The 23323-nt window shown below is 37.5% G+C and overlaps 2 protein-coding genes across 3 annotated transcripts; one reads left to right on the forward strand and one right to left on the reverse strand.

Annotated features, from left to right (window-relative positions):
- Nucleotides 1-2774: 2774 nt before the first annotated feature.
- LOC117306489 (speckle targeted PIP5K1A-regulated poly(A) polymerase-like) lies at nucleotides 2775-12924 on the reverse strand. 2 transcript variants are annotated; one of them, XM_033791035.1, is made up of 9 exons: nucleotides 12821-12924; nucleotides 11824-11927; nucleotides 11130-11320; nucleotides 10179-10436; nucleotides 9255-9506; nucleotides 8177-8382; nucleotides 6446-6675; nucleotides 5952-6017; nucleotides 2775-5103 (listed from the first exon to the last, which is right to left on the reverse strand). In XM_033791035.1, the coding sequence occupies exons 2-9, from the start codon at nucleotides 11897-11899 to the stop codon at nucleotides 3737-3739; spliced, it is 2646 nt and encodes an 881-aa protein (XP_033646926.1). In that variant the 5' UTR covers nucleotides 11900-11927; nucleotides 12821-12924; the 3' UTR covers nucleotides 2775-3736. The 2 variants fall into 2 exon arrangements, with proteins under 2 accessions (XP_033646926.1, XP_033646927.1); XM_033791036.1 differs by having other exon boundaries at nucleotides 12817-12924.
- A 129-nt stretch (nucleotides 12925-13053) lies between these two features.
- Nucleotides 13054-21733, forward strand: LOC117306488 (nuclear envelope integral membrane protein 1-like; the record flags this gene model as incomplete). Its single annotated transcript, XM_033791034.1, is given in 7 exon segments — nucleotides 13054-13144; nucleotides 13882-13988; nucleotides 14486-14714; nucleotides 16156-16228; nucleotides 17190-17283; nucleotides 18289-18632; nucleotides 21656-21733. Coding segments are annotated over 7 exon segments (1016 nt in total), but the record flags the coding sequence as incomplete, so codon positions are not given.
- Between the last annotated feature and the right edge of the window lie 1590 nt (nucleotides 21734-23323).

Genomic DNA, 23323 nt, shown 5'->3' on the forward strand with positions numbered 1-23323 from the left:
GCTTTATAAAATTTTGCACTGTGCGGTGAGATACGCAATGAAAACGGGCTCTAGTAAAAGCATTCACGTAGGTGTATTATACTATAAAATCGCAGGTAGCGCATAATGTTTAAAACGAATTGAGGACAAGTCTACATAATCATGGTTTTTACTAGACCAAACCTTTTAACGGTTGATCTTTACAGTGTGACATGATTAAGTACGTCTGTAAACATAGCAGTGATTGATGAAAATAATAACACCGAACACTTTAAACAGAGATGCGTGCACGTCTTGCATCTGTACCCGACGATTGCGATGGATCACCGGAAGATTGTTCTAGCACGATGCTCACTTAGGAAGAATTCACTTTGCAAAGTTGTTGTAGAAGATGAACAAATGGCAAAGGTATATGTGGGACTGTTAACTGTTGACAAAGTTGACTGTTCCTTGCTCAGTCTATAATTGGGAGGTGGAAGGAATTGAAATGGGAATGCGGGAACAAGAAAACTTTTAATACATTACTTTGAAAACAAATGTGAAAGTTTTGTAAATGTTTCATTTTGAAAATAACAGTACAATATTTTGCAACTTTGTGTGAAAATCTCGACTAATGCGATGCATTAATTAAAACTTTAGATGACCAAAAAGCCTTAAAACAACATGAATTTAGAACAAACTTTTACTATGTTTACTATCAAAATTCTTCACGTTTATATTAGAACAAGACAACCAACTATTTATTATTAAACTTCCATTGTTCTAGGTGCAATATTTTGTGGGTTTTTAGTTTTTAAGCACAAGCAGTACTTACCACTTGATTCTTAAATAATAATATATTTTCAGGGAAAAACAAGTTAGGTTGCACTTTTTAGTTACTTGTATTTAAAGGAACACGTTGCCTTGGATCGGTCGAGTTGGTCTTTGAAAAGCGTTTGTAACCGTTTGTTATAAAGTCGTTATGGTTAGAAAGATATTGTAAAAGTAGAATACAATGATCCACACAAACATGCCTCGAAATTGCTCGGTTTTCCTTTTACCTCGTCGACTAACACGGTCGGCCATTTATGGGAGTCAAATTTTTGACTCCCATAAATGGCCGACCGTGTTAGTTCGCACAGTAAAAGGAAAACCACGCAATTTTGAGGCAAACTTGTGTGGATCATTGTATTCTACTTTTACAATATCTTTCCAACCATATGCATTTTGTAACAAACGGTTACAAACGCTTTTTTATAGACCAAGTCGTCCGATCCAAGGCAACGTGTTCCTAATTATATATTTTGTGTGGAAAGAAATTTGTTCAGGGAAAAACAAGTTAGGTTACACTTTTTAGCTCCTTGTATTTATTTAATGGGTTTTGCTTGTTCCTATGTGATAAGGCAAACCCCATCTCTACCTTATCGAGGATTACATGACTGTCCTTCATATGGGGGTTTATATTATGAAATTAAACCACATCTTATTCATACGAGTAAACTTAGAATAAAACAATTTCAACTGAAGCTAATGTTGTAACTTTGTGTTCTTTTCGTGTATGTCTATATTGAATAAATGAAGAGGGAGTAAAAAAACATTTGCAAAACAAACAAATGAGATTAGAATAGAATTAGATAGAATGACATATTAAGCAAAAGTTGTCTTTTTTCATTCTTATTTCTTTGAAAACAATAGCAAATTATTCGCAATAATGTTATTCCAAAAGGGTTGCATGCTTACTTCTTTACAGAAAATGAGAAGAAAAGTTTGCTCTTATTTGCTCAGAAGAATTTTTATTAGGGTTCAAGTATGACTACCTTTTTGGGGTAAACTTATTTTACGGTTTTTGTCAAACACCAGTTTCCATACTTGATGTGAACCGACAAAACTGTGAACGTTTAAAGTCACCTGGAAATATAATTTTTTTTCTTTCAAACATAAGAGTATATGCTAACGAACAATAAAACAATTTTTTTAGTAATTGTTTGTCACGATTTATATGTTAAAAAAATATATAAAGTTGTTTGGGGGGCTGACTCCGCCTACCCCTTTTGTGACGTCAATCGAGGCAGACTTTGCCCGCAATGCCTACGTGCAAAGTACATGTATGTCCAAGTCGTGAGTTAGTACATTTCAAAAAGTGTTTTTCTGCATTCAGCAGCACGACTTGGTCCGTACATGTACTTTGCAATTGTGTTTACTCTACGCATTACAGGCAAAGTCTGCCTCGATTGACGTCACGAACAGCGCCCTCTCGGGTGGGGGTCTACTCTTAAATTTGTAAATAACATAAGAACTGATTTTTTAAAACCTTAGTTAACTGTTTATTCACATTCCACTCATCAAAACACATATATTAGTGACAAAAGCTTTATTTTGAAAAAATACCACTTCCAGGTGACTTTAAAGGATTTAGGTACTTTTTGCAACACAAAACACAATGTGCACAGATTCACATTAAACTTACACCATTTGAAGATAATGATAGTAGAAAGTCTACCTTAAAATAGTAGTTGCTGAGGTGCTGTAGTTTTTGAGAAAATGAGTAAAACAATGTTATGAAATACGTTTTTACATGCTAAAATAATTTTTGTCTCATGATCACCGAGACGAAAATTATTTTCATTACGTTGTTTTACTAATTTCTCAAAAACTACAGCACCTCAAGTAATATTCTCAGGGAAGCTTTCTATTATCATTATCAACAATTGTTGTGTCAGAAAACAAACCTTTATCATGCTGTCACCATCTTGGTCATGTTCCCTGTTTCCAATAACAGTAATGAATGCTGACATTCATTGCGCATGGTACCAGACTAATATTTCGTCCAGCCTCAGTTTGGTTACAATGAGTTGGAATGGAGTGAATTCAAGATGGCCACACGGTGATGAAGGTATATCAAAGTACAAGGCCAGTTTGCCCCAAACCTCTCTCTCTCAAAAAAATAATAATCTCTTGGCAAGCTTTTCATTAAGATTGTAAAGTTTAGTATAAGGAAACAAAATTAAAATTTTAAAAACTAAAACCAATAGAAAAAGAAATAAGTTCCAAACAAATTTGGAATCATCGTAGATTCTGATAAATTTTAAAACAAAGTCTACACTTTGGAGATGGATTTTACATGAAACACAAACAAAATTCAAAACAATTGTTGGGTTAATAAACCCACTTTCTTTCAATAATGAGGCCATCAGGCCTTGTATTTTCATCTTTGAGGGGGCAAGGCCTTTTTAATTTCGAAAGAGCACTTCCATTGGAAAAATCTTAAAGTTTATGGAAACCTTTTGAAGGGGCACCAAGGCCAAGGACAACAACAGAAGCATAAAAGGATATTATTTGAAAAGAAACGAACCCATTTTCTTACCCTGATGCAGCAGTGATCAAACACTAATCTAGCATCTTTGTGAAGAAAGAGGTTTAAGAAATGCAAGAATTCAAAATCATGTTTTGAACAAATCAACCCCTTCTTCTTACTGTTATTTTGCAGTTATCACAAACACTGATTTTGCATCTTGAATAAAATTTTAAGAATTTTGCAAGAATTCAAAGCATCTTTTAAACAAATTAACCCATTTTGTTTACTCTGCTGTCGCCGTGATCAAACACAATGATCTACACCTTGGACAAAAATGCAGTAATTCAAAGCATTTGGACAAATAAACCCAGTTTCTTAGTCTGATGTCAATGTGATCACACACAATAATCTAGCAACTTCTTTAAAAAAACCTCAAAGAAATGCAAGAATTCAGACAAATTTTGAACAAGTAAACCTTTTTTCTTACTCTGATTTCGCAGTAATCACACTCTGATCTAGCATGTTCTTGAAGAAAATCTCAAAGAAATGCAAAAACTCTTTGAGGTTGGCATCATTTCCACCTTGAGACCGGAAGAGTAGGATGAGGCCACTGCCCCCCTTGGCGTTACTATCAACTACACTCAAACTGAATCTCAAAATAGGCGTGATGGATGAAGGACTTCGCTGGAGTTTCTCTGCAACGATAAGATCAGTGACTTGCGTCTCAAGATTGAGATCGTTACCGGTGAACTGGTACCTTGGAGGGTGGTCACATGATCTGTCTTTAGTTAGGAGGGCTTCCCCGGAGGTAGCCAATGAGTGGCTATCTTTGTTAGGTATTGGCATGACCTGTTTCTTAAGATCAGTGCCATCATCTGTTGGAGCTGTATCCATCAGATTTTCTGATGTTAATCTTGGATTGCTTCTTCCATCTTTGGAGGCGGCTATTTCTGTGTTTGATTGCTCAGTTTCTGTTTTTGTTTGGTTGCTGTCTTGGGATTTTACCTGACGTCTTGCTTTGCGTCTCCCGAGCCACACAGGATAATAAACTACACACTCAAGCCACTCTTTCTCCGAGTCCCACATCTTTTTGTCTTCAGAGGTTTCTTGTAGTGATGTTGCTTCTTGGAAAGCCTCCTCTGCAAGATCTACCTTGCAGCGTTTACGTGGCTGTGCATCTTCACATTCAGAAACAGATGCTTGGACAGTGCCCTCAAGAGGCGAGTCAGAGCCAACTGTGTGTTCTTTACCGCTACTCTCTATAGGTTTCTTGGGAGTTTCCACAGCCTCCTCGCTCAGCAACCAACGACACTCAAATTTCAAGACCCTTTTCAGCAGATGGAAAGCGAGTTGTTTCACTGCACCACGCCACATAACTACTTTATCAGTTCGCAGGTCAGAAAGGAACATAGATGGTAGATGGGTGACTTTAGGACTGATTTCAAACCTGAAGTTGTCTGTTGCCGACTCGGTACTAATCTCCGAGGGGCATTTAGTCAACGATGAGGTTTTGGATGCGGAGGCACCGAACAACAAGAGTAGACCCCAGTTCTCATCATTCAAACTTTTCCCTTGCGCATAAGCCAGACGACAAAGAGTAGCAGAACGTGTGAACTCTGTTGATATCCTCTCCAATGTCTTCTCATTGACGTTTAGAGAAACATTATGCCACAACTCAAATGGATCTCTGATATTAACTGACCCTATCTTAAAGGATCTTTGTGAAGCACCATCATCATTTTGGTTTGTGACTTCAGACACCGAGGCAGTCTTTCCATACAATGGGCAGATGACACTTCTCTTAAATTCAAATCCATCGTAGAAATTGAAGAATCCAGAAAGAATTTCAGCTAAAAAAGGTAAAATGAGAGTAAACAAAACAGTCATTTTGAAGCATTTTCATCTGAGCAACATTATGTCATTTGGTGTGTAAATACAATGTTCAACCGTGTAAATACAATGTTCAACCGCAAGTCTGATGTGTGATGAGCATTGTATACTTATTGTTTCCGAGCCCTGCCTAAAAATTCTACAGGGTATAATCAGGCAAAGATAAGACTTAGCTGGTGCCAGCAATTGGTAGTTCCTGATATATGGGTAACTTGGGTTTGGGCTTTGAGGGTATACCTTCAGTAATTACACCAAAAATTGAATACCATCAAAACTTAAGAAGAACCAAAGCAGTTGATAACGTTTAACATTGATAGAAATAACACCCTTTGAATTAATTTGAATTTTAAGAAAGAGGTAATAGAATTACATTATTAATACTACTATTATTGTTATTATTAAAAAGATTTATATGGCGCATTTCCAAAATAGACCAATGCGCTTTACAATAAAAATTGAAATTAAATACATTAGACAGCAAAAAAGCACACACATAAAAAGCACAAGAAACAGCACATTAATGAAGTATAATTATAAAAAATTTGCAAAACATAAAACCTACGGGGAAAAGCTTTGCAAAGAAAACATTTAACCAGCAACATTAAAATTCCTTTGGAAAGAAGAGGTTTTTAAAAAATTCTTAATTTTATTTACATTAGGGGCGCAAAGTCTAGACCCTGAAACAGAAAAAGACTTGTCCCAGAAAGATCTTTTGGTGGACGGTATGGCCATCAGGCATGAAGCCTTTCTCCGGCATCTGATCAGAAATAGATAAGAAATGAAACATAAAGTAGAAGGGTTTACAAACCTTGTGTTTCTGTACTTTCAGACAGGGAGAAAGAAGTGTCTTGAGAGAAAACACTGTCTTGTCCATCTGAAACAAATAAGAAAATCACAATCAGGAACTTTGCTACTTCAAAGCTTGTACAGGGCCCAATCTAATAGAGCTGCTAAGCACACAAAATTTGCTTAGCATGAAATTTCGTCCTTGATAAAAACAGGATTACCAACCAAATTTCCATTTGTTGAATATTGCTTGTTATAAGTACTCAGCTGTTGTTTGCTTATCCTGAAAATCACGCGAAAATTTGGTTGGTAATCCTGTTTTTATCAAGGCAAAAGATTTCATGCTAAGCAAATTTTCATGCTAAGCAGCTCTATTAAATTGGGCTCTCGTGACTAATGATTAATAAGTAGGAAGAATATCATGCCTGTATAAAACAATATTATATACAAATTACTCAAAATTTAGTATACAATATGCTTTCTCAAATTCTACAAGTATTTTGCTCAATTCCTTACCACCAGATTGTTCCAGCTTGGTCACACTTGGCAATAGAGGGCGCTCTCTAGCTTGCAGATAGAATAACACCATCAGAGTCAAGGCATAGTTAGTAAGACGAGGCCCAGCTCCTGTGTTTCCTGCCAGTTGACATACTTTAGCCCAGCGGCGTACTGTGAACACAAGAGGGCGCACTTGTGGTAGGAGACTGCTGTAGAATTTTAGGAGCTTTGTGTTCTTGAGTGCTAGGCTTATGATGGAAAGGAACAATAATTCAATGATTCAGTTAATTTATTCAAACACACATATATTTCCATACTTCCATGAAAAATATCCACACTTACATGTAATAGGGAGTAAAGCAATACTAAAGCAAAAAAAACCCATTAATGGAACCTTAATGGAAACTTGTGTTAAATAATATTAAAAAAATCAAGTTATTCATGAATATGAAATAGCATTTTTTTTAAGGATAACAAAGTGCTGCAGTGCAATGAGCCATTTTTGAAGTGCGATTTTGAATAGTGACTGGCACAATTACTTGACTGGCCATAAGTGAAAACTCAAATTAGTTCCCCAGACTAAAGACAGTGTTCCTTTTTCAGATCGTTCGAGGCAAGCTTTTGTAAAGCAACCTCAAGATGAGCAAACCCTGGTACAATCGTGCCCTACACACTCAGTCAGATTGGTGTGTAGGTATTCACCGTAATTTAATTTCTTTTCATGTGGTTATGAAACCAAGAACTCTCCAAACAGCAGAACTTAATCACTGTACTAGCCAAGAATCCAATGGAGAGAAGCAAACTTAATCACTGTACTAGCCAAGAACCCAATGGAGAGAAGCAAACTTAATCACTGTACTAGCCAAGAATCCAATGGAGAGAAGCAAACTTAATCACTGTACTTGCCAAGAATCCAATGGAGAGAAGTAAACTTAATCACTGTACTAGCCAAGAACCCAATGGAGAGAAGTGAACTTAATCACTGTACTAGCCAAGAACCCAATGGAGAGAAGTAAACTTAATCACTGTACTAGCCAAGAACCCAATGGAGAGAAGTAAACTTAATCACTGTACTAGCCAAGAACCCAATGGAGAGAAGTAAACTTAATCACTGTACTAGCCAAGAACCCAATGGAGAGAAGTAAACTTAATCACTGTACTAGTCAAGAACCCAATGGAGAGAAGACAAGGAAGGAAGTTCCACTTTTAGACTAGAGAGGAAAACCCCATAGAATTAAATCCAGGGAAACCCACCAAGTAAGGTAGGAACTGAAAACCCAATCCACACAGTGCCCACTGTGGGATTTGAACCAGGTTCTTAGCGGTGGAAGGCGAGGAAAAATACCACTACGCCAACCCGACCACAGGTGTCTTTCAAAACTATGCAAAAGCTTGCCCAAACCAATGTGAAAAAACAACTGTCTCTAGTATCAGGAGTTCAAAGTAAAGTGGTCACCTGTGAGCCATTTGTACCAGAAAGTATCCAAATTTAACCATGCCATAATGATAAAATTGATTGAAACAAATACATATACACGAAAGTATCCAAATCTAACTAGCAAATGAGTTTTTTGCATCCAACCATGCCACAACGATAGAATTTATCAAAATAAACACATATACACAAGCAGACACTTACCCCTTAAGATAAAAACAGTTTCAGTGGCTGAAAAATATGTTAAGCTGAAGGGCAAAAAATTAACCAATTTTGAGAGCGCCCTCACATGGTCAAAACTAGGGTGGATTTACCTGTTATTCATAGATACATCGCATTGGAGTCCAGATTCTTTATGGGTGAACTTCACCACTGGTAACCTAGCACTTGGTATGAAGTGGATACTATAACAACTCGGTACACAGCGTTTAATGACATCACTGACTGAGGAGAGGATATCCAATGGGGAGGCTGAAGTGAGGTCAGGTGATGTGATGTCATCTACTGGACCAGCTGATTCCTGCGTTTAGTGGATGGTATACCTTTGGTTTTTTTAGAACCGTTTAATTGTTTTGATTCAATATAGATGTAAATGTACACAATAAAACTAACATCCCAAATTTCTTTTGAAAAGGTGGTTGCGTTTTTGAGATATCGCCAAAATATTGTGATCATAATGAGACTGGAGGGAAAATAGTCTGGCACCTTTCTAATGTGAACAAAATTGAACTAAATTTGCTGTTTGGTATCTAGGGTACCTGACAAAGATTGCAGCAGAGTGATCAGGGTCTGTGTGATTTAAACCTTTGCATGGTGGGAGTACAATCAAATGAGCTTTAAAGGCAGTGGACACTTTTGGTAATTACTCAAAATAATTATTAGCATGAAACCTTACTTGGTAATGAGTAATGGGGAGAGGTTGATAGTATAGTAACATTGTGAGAAACGGCTCCCTCTGAAGTAACGTAGTTTTCGAGAAAGAAGTACTTTTCCACGAATTCGATTTTGAGACCTCAGATTCAGAATTTGAGGTCTCGAAATCAAGCATCTGAAAGCACACAACTTCGTGTGACAAGGGTGTTTTTTCTTTCATTATTATCTCGCAACTTCGATGACGGATTAAGCTCAAACTTTCACAGGATTGTTATTTTATGCATATGTTGAGATACAGCAAGTGAGAAGACTGGTCTTTGACAATTACCAATAGTGTCCAGTGTCTTTAAGCGGTGACACTGTGTGCATAAATCTCATTTGAGTAATGGTGGCTCAGAGAAGAACCGGTGGTTTGACAACTTCTCAAAACCACAACTTTTCAAACGAGATTTATTCGCATGATGTCACCACCAACCTCCCTTGATGAAGGTCCGGCAACATCACCTCTCCATCACTTACCTCAACAGTTTCTTTAATATCTTGTGACGTCTTACTGACGGACTTCAAAGACTCTCCTAACTCAAGATGTATATCAAGATCACATCCCTGGACACCAAAGCCATTGATGGAGGAACCAAAAGGTGTGACCCGACAACCAGGGAGTAGCTCCTCCAGGGCACTCTGCAGAAGATCACAGACAAGATGACGGAGTTTCACATCGCCCTCGGTTAGCTCTGTTAGCCGGACGAGGGTTGACATCTGGGCAGAAATCTTAGTGTGGATCGTGGAAGGAAACAGGATGAAAAAAGATTAGATAATCTTGATTTGTCTTTGAAAAATACAAACTGATGTCAAAATTTAAATTGTTTTTCTTGAGCACTGTTAAAACTAAACCTTGGGTATTTTACGCTTTCAAAAGCTTGTGTTAGAATTAAAATTTGTACAATGATCGTTCTCAGACTAACAAAAGAACAAAGAGACATATTAATTATAAACACACAACCAAACATTAAATGAGATATTTCTGTGGTATTATTGCAAACCTCTCTTAATTAAACATTATTATATTATTATCACATGTGTTTGGTAATGAAACTAAGGGTACCTCAGATGTGAACTTAATCTTTGTAACTAAGCCTGTATAGGTTGCTTGCCATTTGAAACAGAAACACCCTACACTTCCACAATAAGTGTTTTGGGTTCTTTTATGTGAACTACCGATCCTAGTACCTGGCCCTACTTATATAAAATGTCCCATCCGAAGGAAAAAGTAAACATTGTAAAGTATCTTTCCACGACCGTAACTCAAACCTACAATGTACACTCTGCTGATCAAAAACACAAGAGCTCATAGATGTTGTCAAAGGACAGTTAAACAATTATAAAATATGTCACAAAATTCCACAATCTATTTGCGGAGCTGAGGTTTTGTAGTGTACTCACAGACTCTTCCTTGGCAAGTGCTTGATACAGCTCCTTGTTTTGCTTTGATTGTTCTTCGCTACTTTTCCCCTTTCCATGGCCATCTTTTTGAGCACATCGTCTACTTTTGGCAGATCCAACTGAACCTCCCGGAGTTGGGTTTGCCTTGGGCTGCCTGGGTCTCACCACAATCTTTTGGCCATTCATGACCTGCCGCTCAACACTAGTGGCGCTCTTTGCCGACTCATCATTCTTGAACTCCACGATGGCGAAGTGAGCCTATCAAAGACAAAATTAGTGGCACTTATCGATTGGAAAAGTTAACAGACTAAATCATGTTTGTCATCAGAACTTTAATGAAAAAATCCAATCTGTACTCTGCTTGTGACTAAATAGCGTCAGAGAAGGATTTTGTCAAGCATATTTGCATATATATTTGGTTTGCAGTAACACCATGTGTGTATCTACTAGCCAGGTAGAGTTTGTTCTTAGAGAACTGTCTTGCTTTACTTAGACAGTAGAAAAGAACAAACTCTACCTGGCAAGTAGATACACACATGGTGTTACCGCAAACCAAATGTATATTGATACCTCACCATGCAATGCCTCAAATCCTATATACATATTTGCATAGCTAAATATTTCTTTTGTGCTCACTGAATGCTAGTATCAAATGTTTTGGGGAGAATAGCTGTTGATACTATTAACAGCTGCAGCGTTCTCAGCAAGAATTTTTTTATGACCATTCATTTCTGGAGTAGTTACCCATGTATAACCCTTATACCTTTACCTAGTGCAGAATAGTGCAATGGGAAACTTTAGAATGCTATGTGGCTGCAGTGCAGAATTACCAGGTAAATTGTGATTGTGCTGCCACCAAGCGTCCCAAAAGTCCCCCATTGCACAGGCACTCCTTACAAATGATGGTGTCTATTAGCCTTTTAAAGACAATTATCAGCAAAACAACTTTACCTTATCTTTGTCAATGATGATTCGTGCCACATCACCAAACTTTGAAAAATAATCTCCGAGCTGTACTTCCCCATTTATCCGACTTAATCCTCCGACAAAGATGCTTCTTTGAGTCTGTTGCTGGCGGCTTTCTTGGAGACTAACCAGTCTTAGATGTTTCTTCCCTTTCAAGTGGTCTTCAACAGCTTTTTCTAAGATGGGAAAATCAGACAGGTCATTTTGTTTAGGGCATTTAAAACTTAAAGAATAAAGTGTTGTGACTTCCATTCAGCCTCTCCAGGGCTCAACTTTTTGGAGAAAGTCGACAAGACTGCAGGGCTTGTAGATCAAAATGTTTACTGGACCAGAATTTATTTTACCAAACCAGAATATAACTCCGGTGGGATTCGAACCGACGACCCTTGCAATTCTAGAGCAGTGTCTTACTAACTAGATTACCGAGATTGCCCGGTAGCTAGAGGCAGTTTGAATCCTATGTTTTGGCAGCAGGATACCGCAACGATATATAATAGATGTTAAATTTGTATGAGGGATGAAGAATATTAATTTTGGTTGTTACCCATACATCGATTTGTGTAAGCACTGTTTACTCAGTACTTTCCCGAGTCCTGTGAAAAAATATCACAGGCATATTACTCAGGTGGGATTCAAACCCTTGCATACTTGATAATTTTCATTAGACTTCTTTCTTTACCTGATGTGATTTTTATGTCACAAAGTTGACAAAGAAAGTTCCTTCCTCGGACTTTGATCAAGTCAGATTTCTCCATCGCTAAATAGTTCTCTTCAACTATGACTCTGTAAATGAACAAAGAAATAACCAAATAATAATTATTTTATTTTTTAACAACTCTAAATTTTGTTTAATTCCTTTAAATTATTCAACAACTTTTTAAGTAATCATTTAGCGGTGTCCTTAATTAACAGCCTGGTCATTAGCTAACAATCGTCCGCTAGCCAAATACTAGCCCACCTTGTTGAGCTGTTAATGGCTCCTCTTTTAACATCGGTCTCATGTGACAGTGATGAGACCGATGTGTTAAAAGCGGAGCCATTAAGCATTAACAGCTCAACAAGGTGGGCTAGCCAAATACTAACTAAAACGTTTATTATGGATTAGTCAATATCAAAACATTTCTGGTCAGGCTGTCTGGTCTCATCATGGAGGTAGCATGTGTCCGAGTGAGAGAGAGAGAGTGTCTGGCAAGTATTCAAATTTTGCAAGTTCAGCAGTGTTGAAATTGAATCAAACAAAAGCAACTTGTCGATTTTCCTCTTTTCTTTGTTTTAAACAAAATGTAAAGTTTTATTGTTGTAATAAATATACATATTGACTATCTATGTATTGTCAGAGTGGAGGCTTCCTGGAGAAAGTTACTCAACGAGGTTTTTTTTTTGGTACTTTTAAGTCTCAAAGACAATTATTTACAATGTTTGTGTCAATTTCATGTCTTTAGCCGCCGCGCAATAATGTATTTAGTGTGGACAAACTTCAGTTCAAAAGAATGTGCACAAAAGTTTTAACATTTGCCTTGCGCGAATTTAAAAAAGGGCCATCTTCAAAGATTGCGCACAACATTGACATGTGGATGAGCGAGCGAAATTGGCTATCACTTACTAAATTTTAAATTATTATATTATATACAAACACTAGGATTTCCCGAGACTATCCGGCCTTGCTACTTACTTACTCTGTTGTTGTAAACTAACTGTTTACAAATACAAATTACAGTGCAGTGATGTGTCGGGAAAAAAGTTCATACACATGACCATGATCATGGAGGCTGACATATTGTATCCCAGAATGCATCTCTTCAATCCAACAAAATAACGTGTAGTTGCGGTTTCTGGCGAATGCGTGTAATTTAAATGAACCGACTTCGACATCAAATACAAGATGTAATATTTTTTTTAGGTGCCCATCATGGCAGTCAAGGCGGCGAGTTTGATTTCAGTTGTGGTCAACATTTGTCTTCTCTTTAGCCTTTTCGAAGTTGGAGGAGCATATTCAGCTAGTAATTTGCTAACTATAATATTTGATATACTGTTAATGATTGCTAATTTCATGTTGAATTGAATCTCTTGTTGTTTTTAATTAAAAGAGATATTATTATTAATTTAATGATGATATTGATATTGAAAAAAATATAAGCCTAACCATGGAAATTTATTCCTCCATGGCCTAACTTTATTAAAAAATAAAAGCATCCAGTCAGCACTGTCAGTGTCTGACTCGATCGAGAGGGACTGCATGCACTTGTTTGCAGCTGGCTTAATTAAATGCGATACTTCTAGAAACTATTAAGCCTTACTTAAGTTATAGTTTCTAGAAGTAAGATGCGGTATAATACAACGCAACCCTCATATAAACAGACAGGAGGGTTACGTTATCGCAACTACAGCTGGCCAAGCTGATTCAAATTCCAACTTCCAAGCAAGGCAGCTTGGTCACAAAATTAATAAGGGACATGTTGTCTTGAATCTAATTGATCAATAATAACGTTCACTTTGTGAAGCCCTCTGCAAAGCAAAACCTAAAATAGTGATGGTGCTTACACAGTTGTGAGACAAAAAATATTCCAAAAGTGTTGAATTTGTTGGCAACAAAACAAACCAATCATTCAAATAGGATGTTGACCAAGGAACTGGGCGCTGTACTCTTAAAAAAAAAAGCAGCCTAGTTACTGGGTCTACATCAATATCCTCCAAGGTCCATCTAACCTTCCGATGATATTTTTGTTGATGCTTCCAGGTGTCAACACAAAGACTTTGATAGATTCACCTGTACAAATTCCGTACAAAAAATGTTTTGATGCCAAGACGGACTGGAGTTGGCTAAGATTATGGAGCAGTTTAAGTGTAAGCTCTTTTTTTACAGTCAATTTTACAAATTTGTTGGCATATTTTTGTTTTTATTTCAATTTACAACAAATTTACATCTACATCTTGCTCAAAATACCAGGATGATTGTATTCCCACCATGCAAAATATAAATCACCTTTTCTTTATTTCAAATTGCTTTGTCTAAAGGGAAAGTTTACCTTTGGTTTTTGGAACCATTTGAATGCTATAATACTATATCAATGCTTATATGGACACTGCACAATAAAACTAACTTGTGAAAATTTCATTTCAAAAGGTGGTTGTGTTTTTGAGATATCGCCCAAAAACCATGGTAACGCTTCCTAGAATTTTTAGGCATAAAAACTGACATCTTTAAACATGAGAACCGGTACTAGGAATTGCAAAGTTTCTCAAGAAGCTTTTTTACTTGGGAAAGCTGCTGTAGCATTCTAACCTAAAGTTTTTATCGGCATTAATTTTAAACGTTTACCATTCCTTTAATTAACCTGAAGGTGAAAGCGAAGAATATTGGCATAAATCAAGGCAAGATTACCCTGGTGTATGGAGCCAATAAGACGGATGTTACAGATCAGCTGAACAAAGCTAGCGGAATACTGCCTTCATTTGTTCCACCATGGTTGCAGCAAAACGCAATGATGATGTCTGTCTTGCAAAATCATTGTGTTGGAATAAACACAAAGGATGGGACAACAAAGGCTCATATCACTGTCACTGAGGAATGTAAGTATCTAAGAAGTTGAATCACATTCACCTCTTTATTCTTCTTACCTGTTTTTATTTCAATAAAATGGTTTATATTGATATCTGCATTATAATGCAAAAAAAAAGTACATATACCCTTTAAGGTGATCCCCTGGCTGCTGCTTCCCAGGTTGTATCGTAATTTGGCTGTGATCCCTGGCTACACAGCAGTTAACGGTTGTATGACTTCTGACTGGCACCCTTAAAAAAGCGAACTTAACCTCTGTACTAGCCAAGAACCCAATAAGACAAAAAGGAAGTTTTTAGTTTGAGATGTGGGAGGAAAAAGAGTATTAGTTTTGATTTTTACCCATATACCGATGTGTGTTAGCACTGTATACTCAGTACTTTCCCCTTACACCGATGTGTGTTAGCACTGTATACTCAGTACTTTCCCGAGTCCTATGAACAAAATATCACAGGCATGTTACTCGGGTGGGATTACTCGGGTGAGATTCGAACCCACGACCCTTGCAATTCAAGAGCAGTGTCTTACCAACTAGACTACTGAGGTTGCCCGGTAGCTAGAGGCAGTTCGAATCCTTTGTTGAACATAGGATTCAAACTCCCTTACCAACTAGGCTACCGAGGTTGCCCCGTAGCTAGAGGCAGTTCGAATCCTTTGTTGAACATAGGATTCAAACTGCCTTTAGCTACCTGGCAACTGCTCTAGAATTGCAAGGGTCGTGGGTTCGAATCCCACCTGAATAACATGCCTGTGATATATTTTCACAGGACTCGGGGGAAAGTACTGAGTGTACAGTGCTAACACACATCGGTGTATGGGTAAAAATCAAAATTAATATTCTTTATCCCCGATGCAAGTTTAACATCTCTGAAAACAAAGAGTGTGTATCTGAATCTGAGAAATTATTCACTTTTTGTGAATCACTCTACCCATACATATGAAATATCGTGACTGTTGTGAAATTCTTTGGTAAGATGAAAATCTTGCAAATGATTGTGATTCTTGAGTAATTTAAAAGCAAATTTCCAATTAGTTTACTTTTGACTAGAACTTTTACATCTGGAACAAGATGAAAATCTTGCAAATGATTGTAATTTTTTTCTTTGTTAAATGCCAATCAAGTGATGTTTGAAGAATTTAAGCAAGTTTCCAATTAGTTTACTTTTGAGTACAACATTTACTTCTGGCACTTAATTTTCTTTTAGTGATTTCAATTTGTGGTAAAATCGTAACTTGTTATTTTTGTCAAAATCCCATTTATTTTGTGTAGCTTTCAGATATGATAGACATTCTACTTCAATCTGATTTCTGATTTTATTGCCCCTCAAACATATCAGTAAAAATTATTTGCTTTTACTATGTGTTCCTTCTTATTTCCATGGGCCAAATATTATGATTGAGTTACAACCAAAATTGATTTACTTGTGTTTGTTTTCCTTGTTCTTTTTCAAGTTGTGAATGCAAGGTTTTTCCTCTTGACTGTCGTGGGAATCTTTCTGTTTCTAGCTGCTCCGAGGCTAAGCATGTGAGTTTTCATTTTAGTTTTCAATGATAATTAACTTAGTATGTATTGCTTGTCATAAATCCAAAGATACGCCTCATTCATAGTCAAAAGTGAACTTCATTAGTTTAACAATAGAGAAAGGACAATGAGGAAGCCCCAAGAAACATCAACAAGGGCGCCTTCTATGAAAAAGAAACAAAGGATAAACTTCTAACTGTAAATAAAATAAGGTGGTGACAACATTTGTGACTGCCAACATTCTAGTAGAAAGCTCAGTTGGTAGAATGCTGGTGGCGTTAATCCGGAGGCCATTGGTTCAAATCCAGCTTTACTTATTAGTTTGTATCAACTAATAATGTATTATAGTTTAAAGGAATATTACAGAATTGAAAACTGTTGCTGGCAGTGTAAGCACTCTGTGTAATCCACCATATACATAAATCGACAAACCTGTTGAAGTTTGAGATCGAACGGCCATCTGGGTCACAAGAAAATAGTGAAAAACCGATTACACATATTGCATGACATCGATGGAAGAAAACAAATTAACAAAACGCTCACTGAGCGATAAACTCCAAACGCGAAATAAGATTAGTTATTTCTCACCAAATATGACATTTTAGTCATAAATATTTCAAGGGAGGTTTTTTCTACTATCATCATCATTAGACCATGTAAGTTTGATGTAAATCTGGGTTCTTCACTGTTGTAATAGTTACAAGGTTGGAGACTTGTTGTTATAAGTTGAAACACAATGGTCTAGTTTATTGCTCCATGGGTTTATTGAGTAACTGTAGATCTGGTTGTGTGACATACAATGGGCTTACTAGCATATGAATAAACATGAGTGTAGACTTGTACAAGTCCTTCGTAAGTATTATCACAACATTCACGATTTTGTTTCTTACCGATTCTGTAACGTTCCTTTAATCAAGAAAAAGCTTGTTTAATAATAAATCCATTGTTTCTTCTCTGCTACTAGGAGTGTAGTCTTCCACTACTCAACAGGTGTAACTGTTGGGGTTCTAGCATCCCTCCTGGTTCTTGTCTACATACTGAGTCGCTTTATCCCCAGGGTGAGTTCATGACTTGGATCATTTTTAACTTTTCAAAAGTTATTGTTTCTAACCTTTTTCTATACAAATGTTGAAATCACTTTAAATCCATTTTTACATTGTATGCACGATTTATAAAGGAAAACAAATGAATACAGTTTCCAATTGGATGCCGCAGTAGAGATGCTCCAACTTTACCAATGGGAGACTGTGAGATGCTCTTGGGGTCATTATTAAAGGAACACGGTGCCTTGGATCGGTCGAGTTGGTCTTTGAAAGGTGTTTGAAACCGTTTGTTATAAAATGCAGATGGTTAGAAACATATTTTAAAAGTAGAATACAATGATCCACATAAATTTGCCTTTAAATTGAAATGGCTTTCCTTTTACTTTGCGAACTAACACGGTCGACCATTTATGGGAGTCAAAAAATTTACTCCCATAAATGGCTGACCGTGTTAGTCTACGAGGTAAAAGGAAAACCACGTAATTTCGAATGATACTTGTATGGATCATTGTATTCTACTTTTAAAATATCTCTCTAATCTTATGCATTTTATAACAAACGGTTACAAACACTTTTCAAAGACCAACTCGACCGATCCAAGGCAACGTGTTCCTTTAATGATGCAATTCTGAGCATGAACATGCTTCCGAGAGCAAAATAGATTTACCTGGTAAGTTGGCTGCCACCTAGCATTGCCAATTGCCTGACACACCAATGTGCCTTTAGACTTGTGGACAAGTCATTAATGGCCTGCCGCGGTGACATAGTCGAGTTGTGGCGGTGCTCTCGCGAGATCACTGCTCTCGCTCGAACTGCTGGTTGCCGACTTCTATGGGACCGTAGTGAGAACGCTATCACCGCCACAAGTCTAGTGTCTATAAGTCTAGTGTGCCTTGTTCTTGTTATATTTCTTTGAACTGTTACAATTCTTTGAACTGGAGTACGGACCCTATCTTTTGTAAAGATCTGGTTGAAAGTATTTGAACCTGCAGTTTGATTTTCATTTGTTTTTTTCCACAGAAAACAGGCGCTGTCTCTCTTCTAGTTGGTGGCTGGGCTGTTTGTCTTTATCTTCTCCACTGGGTCTTTGACAATTTCCTCTCAATTCAGTACAAGAAGTACCTACTAGGTTACTTTGTGATTGCGACCGTCATCAGCTTTGCAGTGTGCTATTGGTACGGTCCGGTCACCAACAACCGGACAATGTACCTCATACAATTATTCCTTCAGTTGATAGGGTTGTTATGCATCTATAACGGATCGCAGCATGAAGGGTCGACGATGGTGATTATTGTTGTCATAGTAATGTTAAGATGGATACCATCTTGTGGGAGACCAGTCAGGCTGGTTGCTGCTGCACTTGGGTAAGTACTTTGTACTCTGTCATGTAGCTCATTCTTGTTTTAAAAGTAGAAATAGGTATTTGAAAATTATGAAAAGTTATTGTAAATAATTATTTGCAAAACCTGGCTTGTGCTGTGGTGCCCTGCTTAATACCTGGCTGTGAATGTACCCTAATTTTAAATACCCATGGTCAGAATACTACTTTCCTATGTGTGTGGTAATGCAAGGAAACTCTGCAAGAAGTAAACTTGAAGTCTTCTTGAATGAATTCATCTTTTAAAAGAAAGGTATCATCGCAAGCACACGTCGACATCTAGAAATTACCAACAAATAGTAATTGTACTCAGAGATCCGAGAACCTGTCCTTGCTACTTACATGTAGCTGTTTGACTCAGTACATGTACTTGGGTATCAGAATACTCAGTACTCAGACATTTTAACTTTGTACTTGAAGGGCCAAGTACTCAGACTTGAGTACTTGTAACTGGCCACCCTGGTACTTGGCAGTACTTGACAGTCACCCTTAAAGTACTTGACTACAATACTGCTCTGAATAAAAAAATATCAAAGTCATTTTTTTCGTTTAGCCTCTGAGAAAGACATTGCTAGGGTTGAAAGGTCAGGCCATTAATTTTTTTTTGCATTTATACCACAGGTCCTTCTGGTTGGCAAGGAGTTTGCAACAGCTAATTTTCTTTTTTTCCTTTTTGAACAACCTTCACAACTGGGGTTTGAGTCTCTCAGAAGTCTGCCTGGTATCATTTTGTAGGATTTGGTGTTGTTTGAGGATAATGCTGTGATGAACAGAAAATGCTATTGATATGAAATGACAAAAAATTGCTAATTATTGCAAATGTTTTCTTTCAGTAATCTTTATGACATCTGTGAGTTGCTGTATGGGTGTGCATTTGGTAAAAATATAAATGTTCACAGATTTGAGATGCTAATATTATCACTCTGGCATGCAACTATCCACCCTTTGAAGCCCCGTTCATACTGTGAATGCGAACGCGAACCAAACTTTGGTGGTGTAACAACCTGTACGCGATCCATTTCCAATTGTGACGCAATGAAATTCGCTTCGCACAAAGCATTCGCAGGAAGTATGAACCGTGCTTAAGTCATAGAAAACAAAGTTTTCTGTTGCGAAGTCAGTGTCCTTCTTTTACAGTAACTTTTCGTGTCAGCATGATTATAAAGTTTTGTGTTTTAGTTTGTTTTCCTTTTTAGCAGTCTAAGTCATCAATATAAAAAATATGAGAACAATGAATGGTGGAGGTTGTTTTGACTTAAAAGTTGTTTTCCTTTAAATATAAAATGACTTTTGTAAATCTTGCTTCCTCTGTGGGTTGGTTGTTAATAAGCTGTTGGTACTCTCACCAGTGATTGCTCTATAATATATGCCTTATTATATGTTTTAGTTTGTGTCCAGTATCGCTTTTCTTGGCTTGCACGTTCTCTTCATAGAGTGACCGGCTTTCACTGGACTTTCTTTGGCTCAATTCTAAAGGCCTGGTCGTGGTTTCCCTCCTGGTTTCTGATAGCCTTGACCCAAGGCTGTTGGCGTAGTGTGCCCCGGCCCGGCGCGGCACGATTCGGCAGTCTGCACGCCGTGCATACACGAACAACATACAGTACATTGTATGTACAGTACATTGTACAGCGAGAACAGTATGCACTGGGGGGTGCGCTGGCGAAATTCAGTGATGGGGACTGGGATTTTGCAGGTCGCGGCTGGCTGTAGCGCCTTGATCAAGGCTAGGTTTCTGATTTCTTTCCCATTGTTGTTGCTGTTTTTAAATGGTGTTATAATTATTGTTTAATTAGCATTCACTGGATACATGTATGTACATTGTTGTGTTCACATTGTCTCTGCTGCGCCTTGAACATCTGTAAAGATTGATTTGGCGCATTACAAATTAATACCTACAATTATTATTATTAATATATTCTGACACCCCTGTGTTTTTGTCAAGTTAAACTACATTTATATTAATGTAAATGACAGATAAAAGAGGTTGACAAAATTTAAACCAGGGTGTCCAAAAGACACACAGAAACCCCTTGGCTAACACTCTGCTTCCCATACATTTGTTGCTATAGAAAACTTAACATTAATATACAAAGTTTTGTTGTCGTAAGCCAGTGTCCTTTTTTTTACAGTAACATTTCATGTCTGCATGATTATAGCAGTTATGTGTAGTTCAGTGTATTTTCCCTATAGCAGCCTAGGTCAACATTATACAAAATATGAGAACAATATTTAAAGGGGTGGAGGTTTTCTTGACGTAGAAGTTGGTTTTCTTGATAAATTATCTTTTGCAAAACTTACCTGTAAGTCTGTGGGTTGTTGGTTAAAAAGAAACTTTTAGTACTCTCCCAGGTGACTGCTCTATGTCCCAACAACCCTATAATCAGAAAAAAACCTAATAGTTAACATGCTATGGTTAGGGTAAAGGTTAGGGTTAGGAAAATACCTAAGGGGTATCTGAGCATGGGAGTTTTACCCATTCCCCCTGGTCAGTGGTAGCGGGTTCATGTCCAGCTTTGTGGAATAAAACAGTTAGGCCTAATTTAATTCAGTATTGTGATTTCTCTACTTGTATACCATGTGTTATTTTTAATAGACCTTATGCATTGACGTCATCCAGCCGCCATCTTTGAGGTCAAACGGTGACGAAACAATCGAAACGCACATAGATTGGCCAATGACCTCAAAGCGAGGGCGCCGTACTGAAATGACGTCGTGTGCATAAGGTCTATGGAACCTCCTACGCTTAGTGCTATGTATTGTTATAAGTTGCATACCTCTAAAGCCACTTAAGTTCAAATAGAGTGTATAAATATCGTACCACTATAGGCCTGCTTGTTAATATTCATGTTAGTCCATTTGGGCATTACAAGCTTTCCTTTGGCTTTTCTGCTTATTCTTCCATTTCATATTCTTCTATTACATTTATTCTCTGTTGGAATGGAAATAAATGTCTTGAAATGAAATGAAAATGATATTACAACTACAATTATGATATTTTTTCTCATACAGGTGGCAGCATCGTCCAGCTAAGATTAAACTATTAACGGAGGACGAGTACTATGAGCAAGGACGGATAGAGACAACGAAGCACTGGACAGTCTGAAGGAGTATTGTAGAAGCCCAGAGTGCAATCAGTGGAAGATGATCGCTAACTTAGAATCACCTAAAAGGTTTGTATACAAGTTGTTGTTGCTGTTGTTGTTGTTGTTTCTTCTTCTTTTGTTTTCTTCTCCAATTGCATTGATTTAGTGTGAGTTGTTTAAAACATTAATTTCATGTTAAAAAAGGAGATTATTATCTCACATATTCTGTGGGATAAGTGAGCGAAAATACTTTTAAGAATAAACAAAATAGGACAGAGTTGAGGTTTGGGTAATGTGAAAAGGGGATTGAGGTAAGGGCTGGAGTTGAACTTTCAGGGCTAAGGTGTTGTGTGAGAAAATATCAAGTCTGTTCATCACCAACCTGGGCCCAATTTCATAGAACTGCTTTAAAAGCAGAAATTTTGCTTGACATCTTTCTGCTCGGCAGAAATGTACAAGATACCAGTCGCAAATTGTACACTTGACATTGTAGTTTGGCTGGTAATTTTATCTGTACTTTTTATGTGCTTTTAAATCAGCTCTATGAAATTGGGCCCTGGATGGCCTAAATATAATTGTAGACAAATGTTTATTTGGCATTGACCAGGGGTTGTGTAAAGATAGTGAAGTTGCACAAGAAAATTTACAAGGGGGTGACCTATGCATGGGTGACTTGCAAATGCAAGGGTGACCTGGAAATGCAAGGGTGACCTGGAAATGCAGGTGGTGACTTAAAGAGGTATTGTATTACCTTCATTTTGAGGGGCGAGCCAGTCTGTATCAAATCCACCACTTCAACTGTCCAAAGTGTTGCAAGTGAGACAGAGGTTTGGGTGGGGAAAACTAGCAAGGTAATTATTATCCATTAACTCAGTGTTGGCTAAACCGGCAAGGTGGAGGTGGTTGGGTCCGTGAGGAAGGGAGTGTCGTGGTAATGTATTAGTTCATACTAAACTTAGTAGAGATTGATTGGTTGTTTTAGATAACCTTCTCCAGTTTCTTTTTTATATTGACCTTATCTTGAAAAGGCAAAGCAAAAGAAGGGAAAGTGGGCATTTTCCTTTCTGCCTTCAGAAGCAGCTTTTTCATACCTGTTTCATGACTCAAGATGTTTAGAATTTCCTTTTTGGATCTTAACTCTTTCAGTGCCAAGGTCGTACATGTGTGATCTATTTTATGCATTCTGAAAGCGTCTTTATCGTTCGTCTTTATTTAAGGCGTGTCATGGCCGAGTGGTTAAGAGCACTGGATTCAAGCTCTGGAGTTTGACCAGCAGAGTATGGGTTCGAATCCGGTCATGACACTTGGTAGTGCTTTCTGCTCTACCGGCCAGGCTTCGACTGATGATACCCAACCCTACATCCGTATGGACTGTGAACGGGGTAACCCTGTTTCAGCCCTAGGAGTAGGTGGCAACAGCCTCTGACAAAAAAAATTGTAGCCACACCTTGAAGTGGCCTTCAGGCCTGGTGTGTCTGGCGATGTGCATACAAAACAAAAACAAAAACAAAACATGTATGATCCATTTTATGTGTTTCAAAAGTGCCTTTATTGTACATGCACGACCCTTTATAAACATGATAGTATGAAAGGG

This window comes from Asterias rubens, unplaced genomic scaffold (genome assembly GCF_902459465.1).
Source record: "Asterias rubens unplaced genomic scaffold, eAstRub1.3, whole genome shotgun sequence".
NCBI lineage: Eukaryota > Metazoa > Echinodermata > Asteroidea > Forcipulatida > Asteriidae > Asterias > Asterias rubens.

What these genes read in the sequence shown, in the direction of transcription:
- LOC117306489 (XM_033791035.1), bottom strand. Translation starts at nt 11,899, where the DNA reads ATGGAGAAATCTGACTTGATCAAAGTCCGAGGAAGGAACTTTCTTTGT. An exon ending in TGACATAAAAATCACATCAG is followed by an intron (nt 11,321 to 11,823) that starts GTAAAGAAAGAA and finishes TTCCCATCTTAG; the next exon opens with AAAAAGCTGTTGAAGACCAC. An exon ending in GATGTATCTATGAATAACAG is followed by an intron (nt 6,676 to 8,176) that starts GTAAATCCACCC and finishes TTCCATCATAAG; the next exon opens with CCTAGCACTCAAGAACACAA.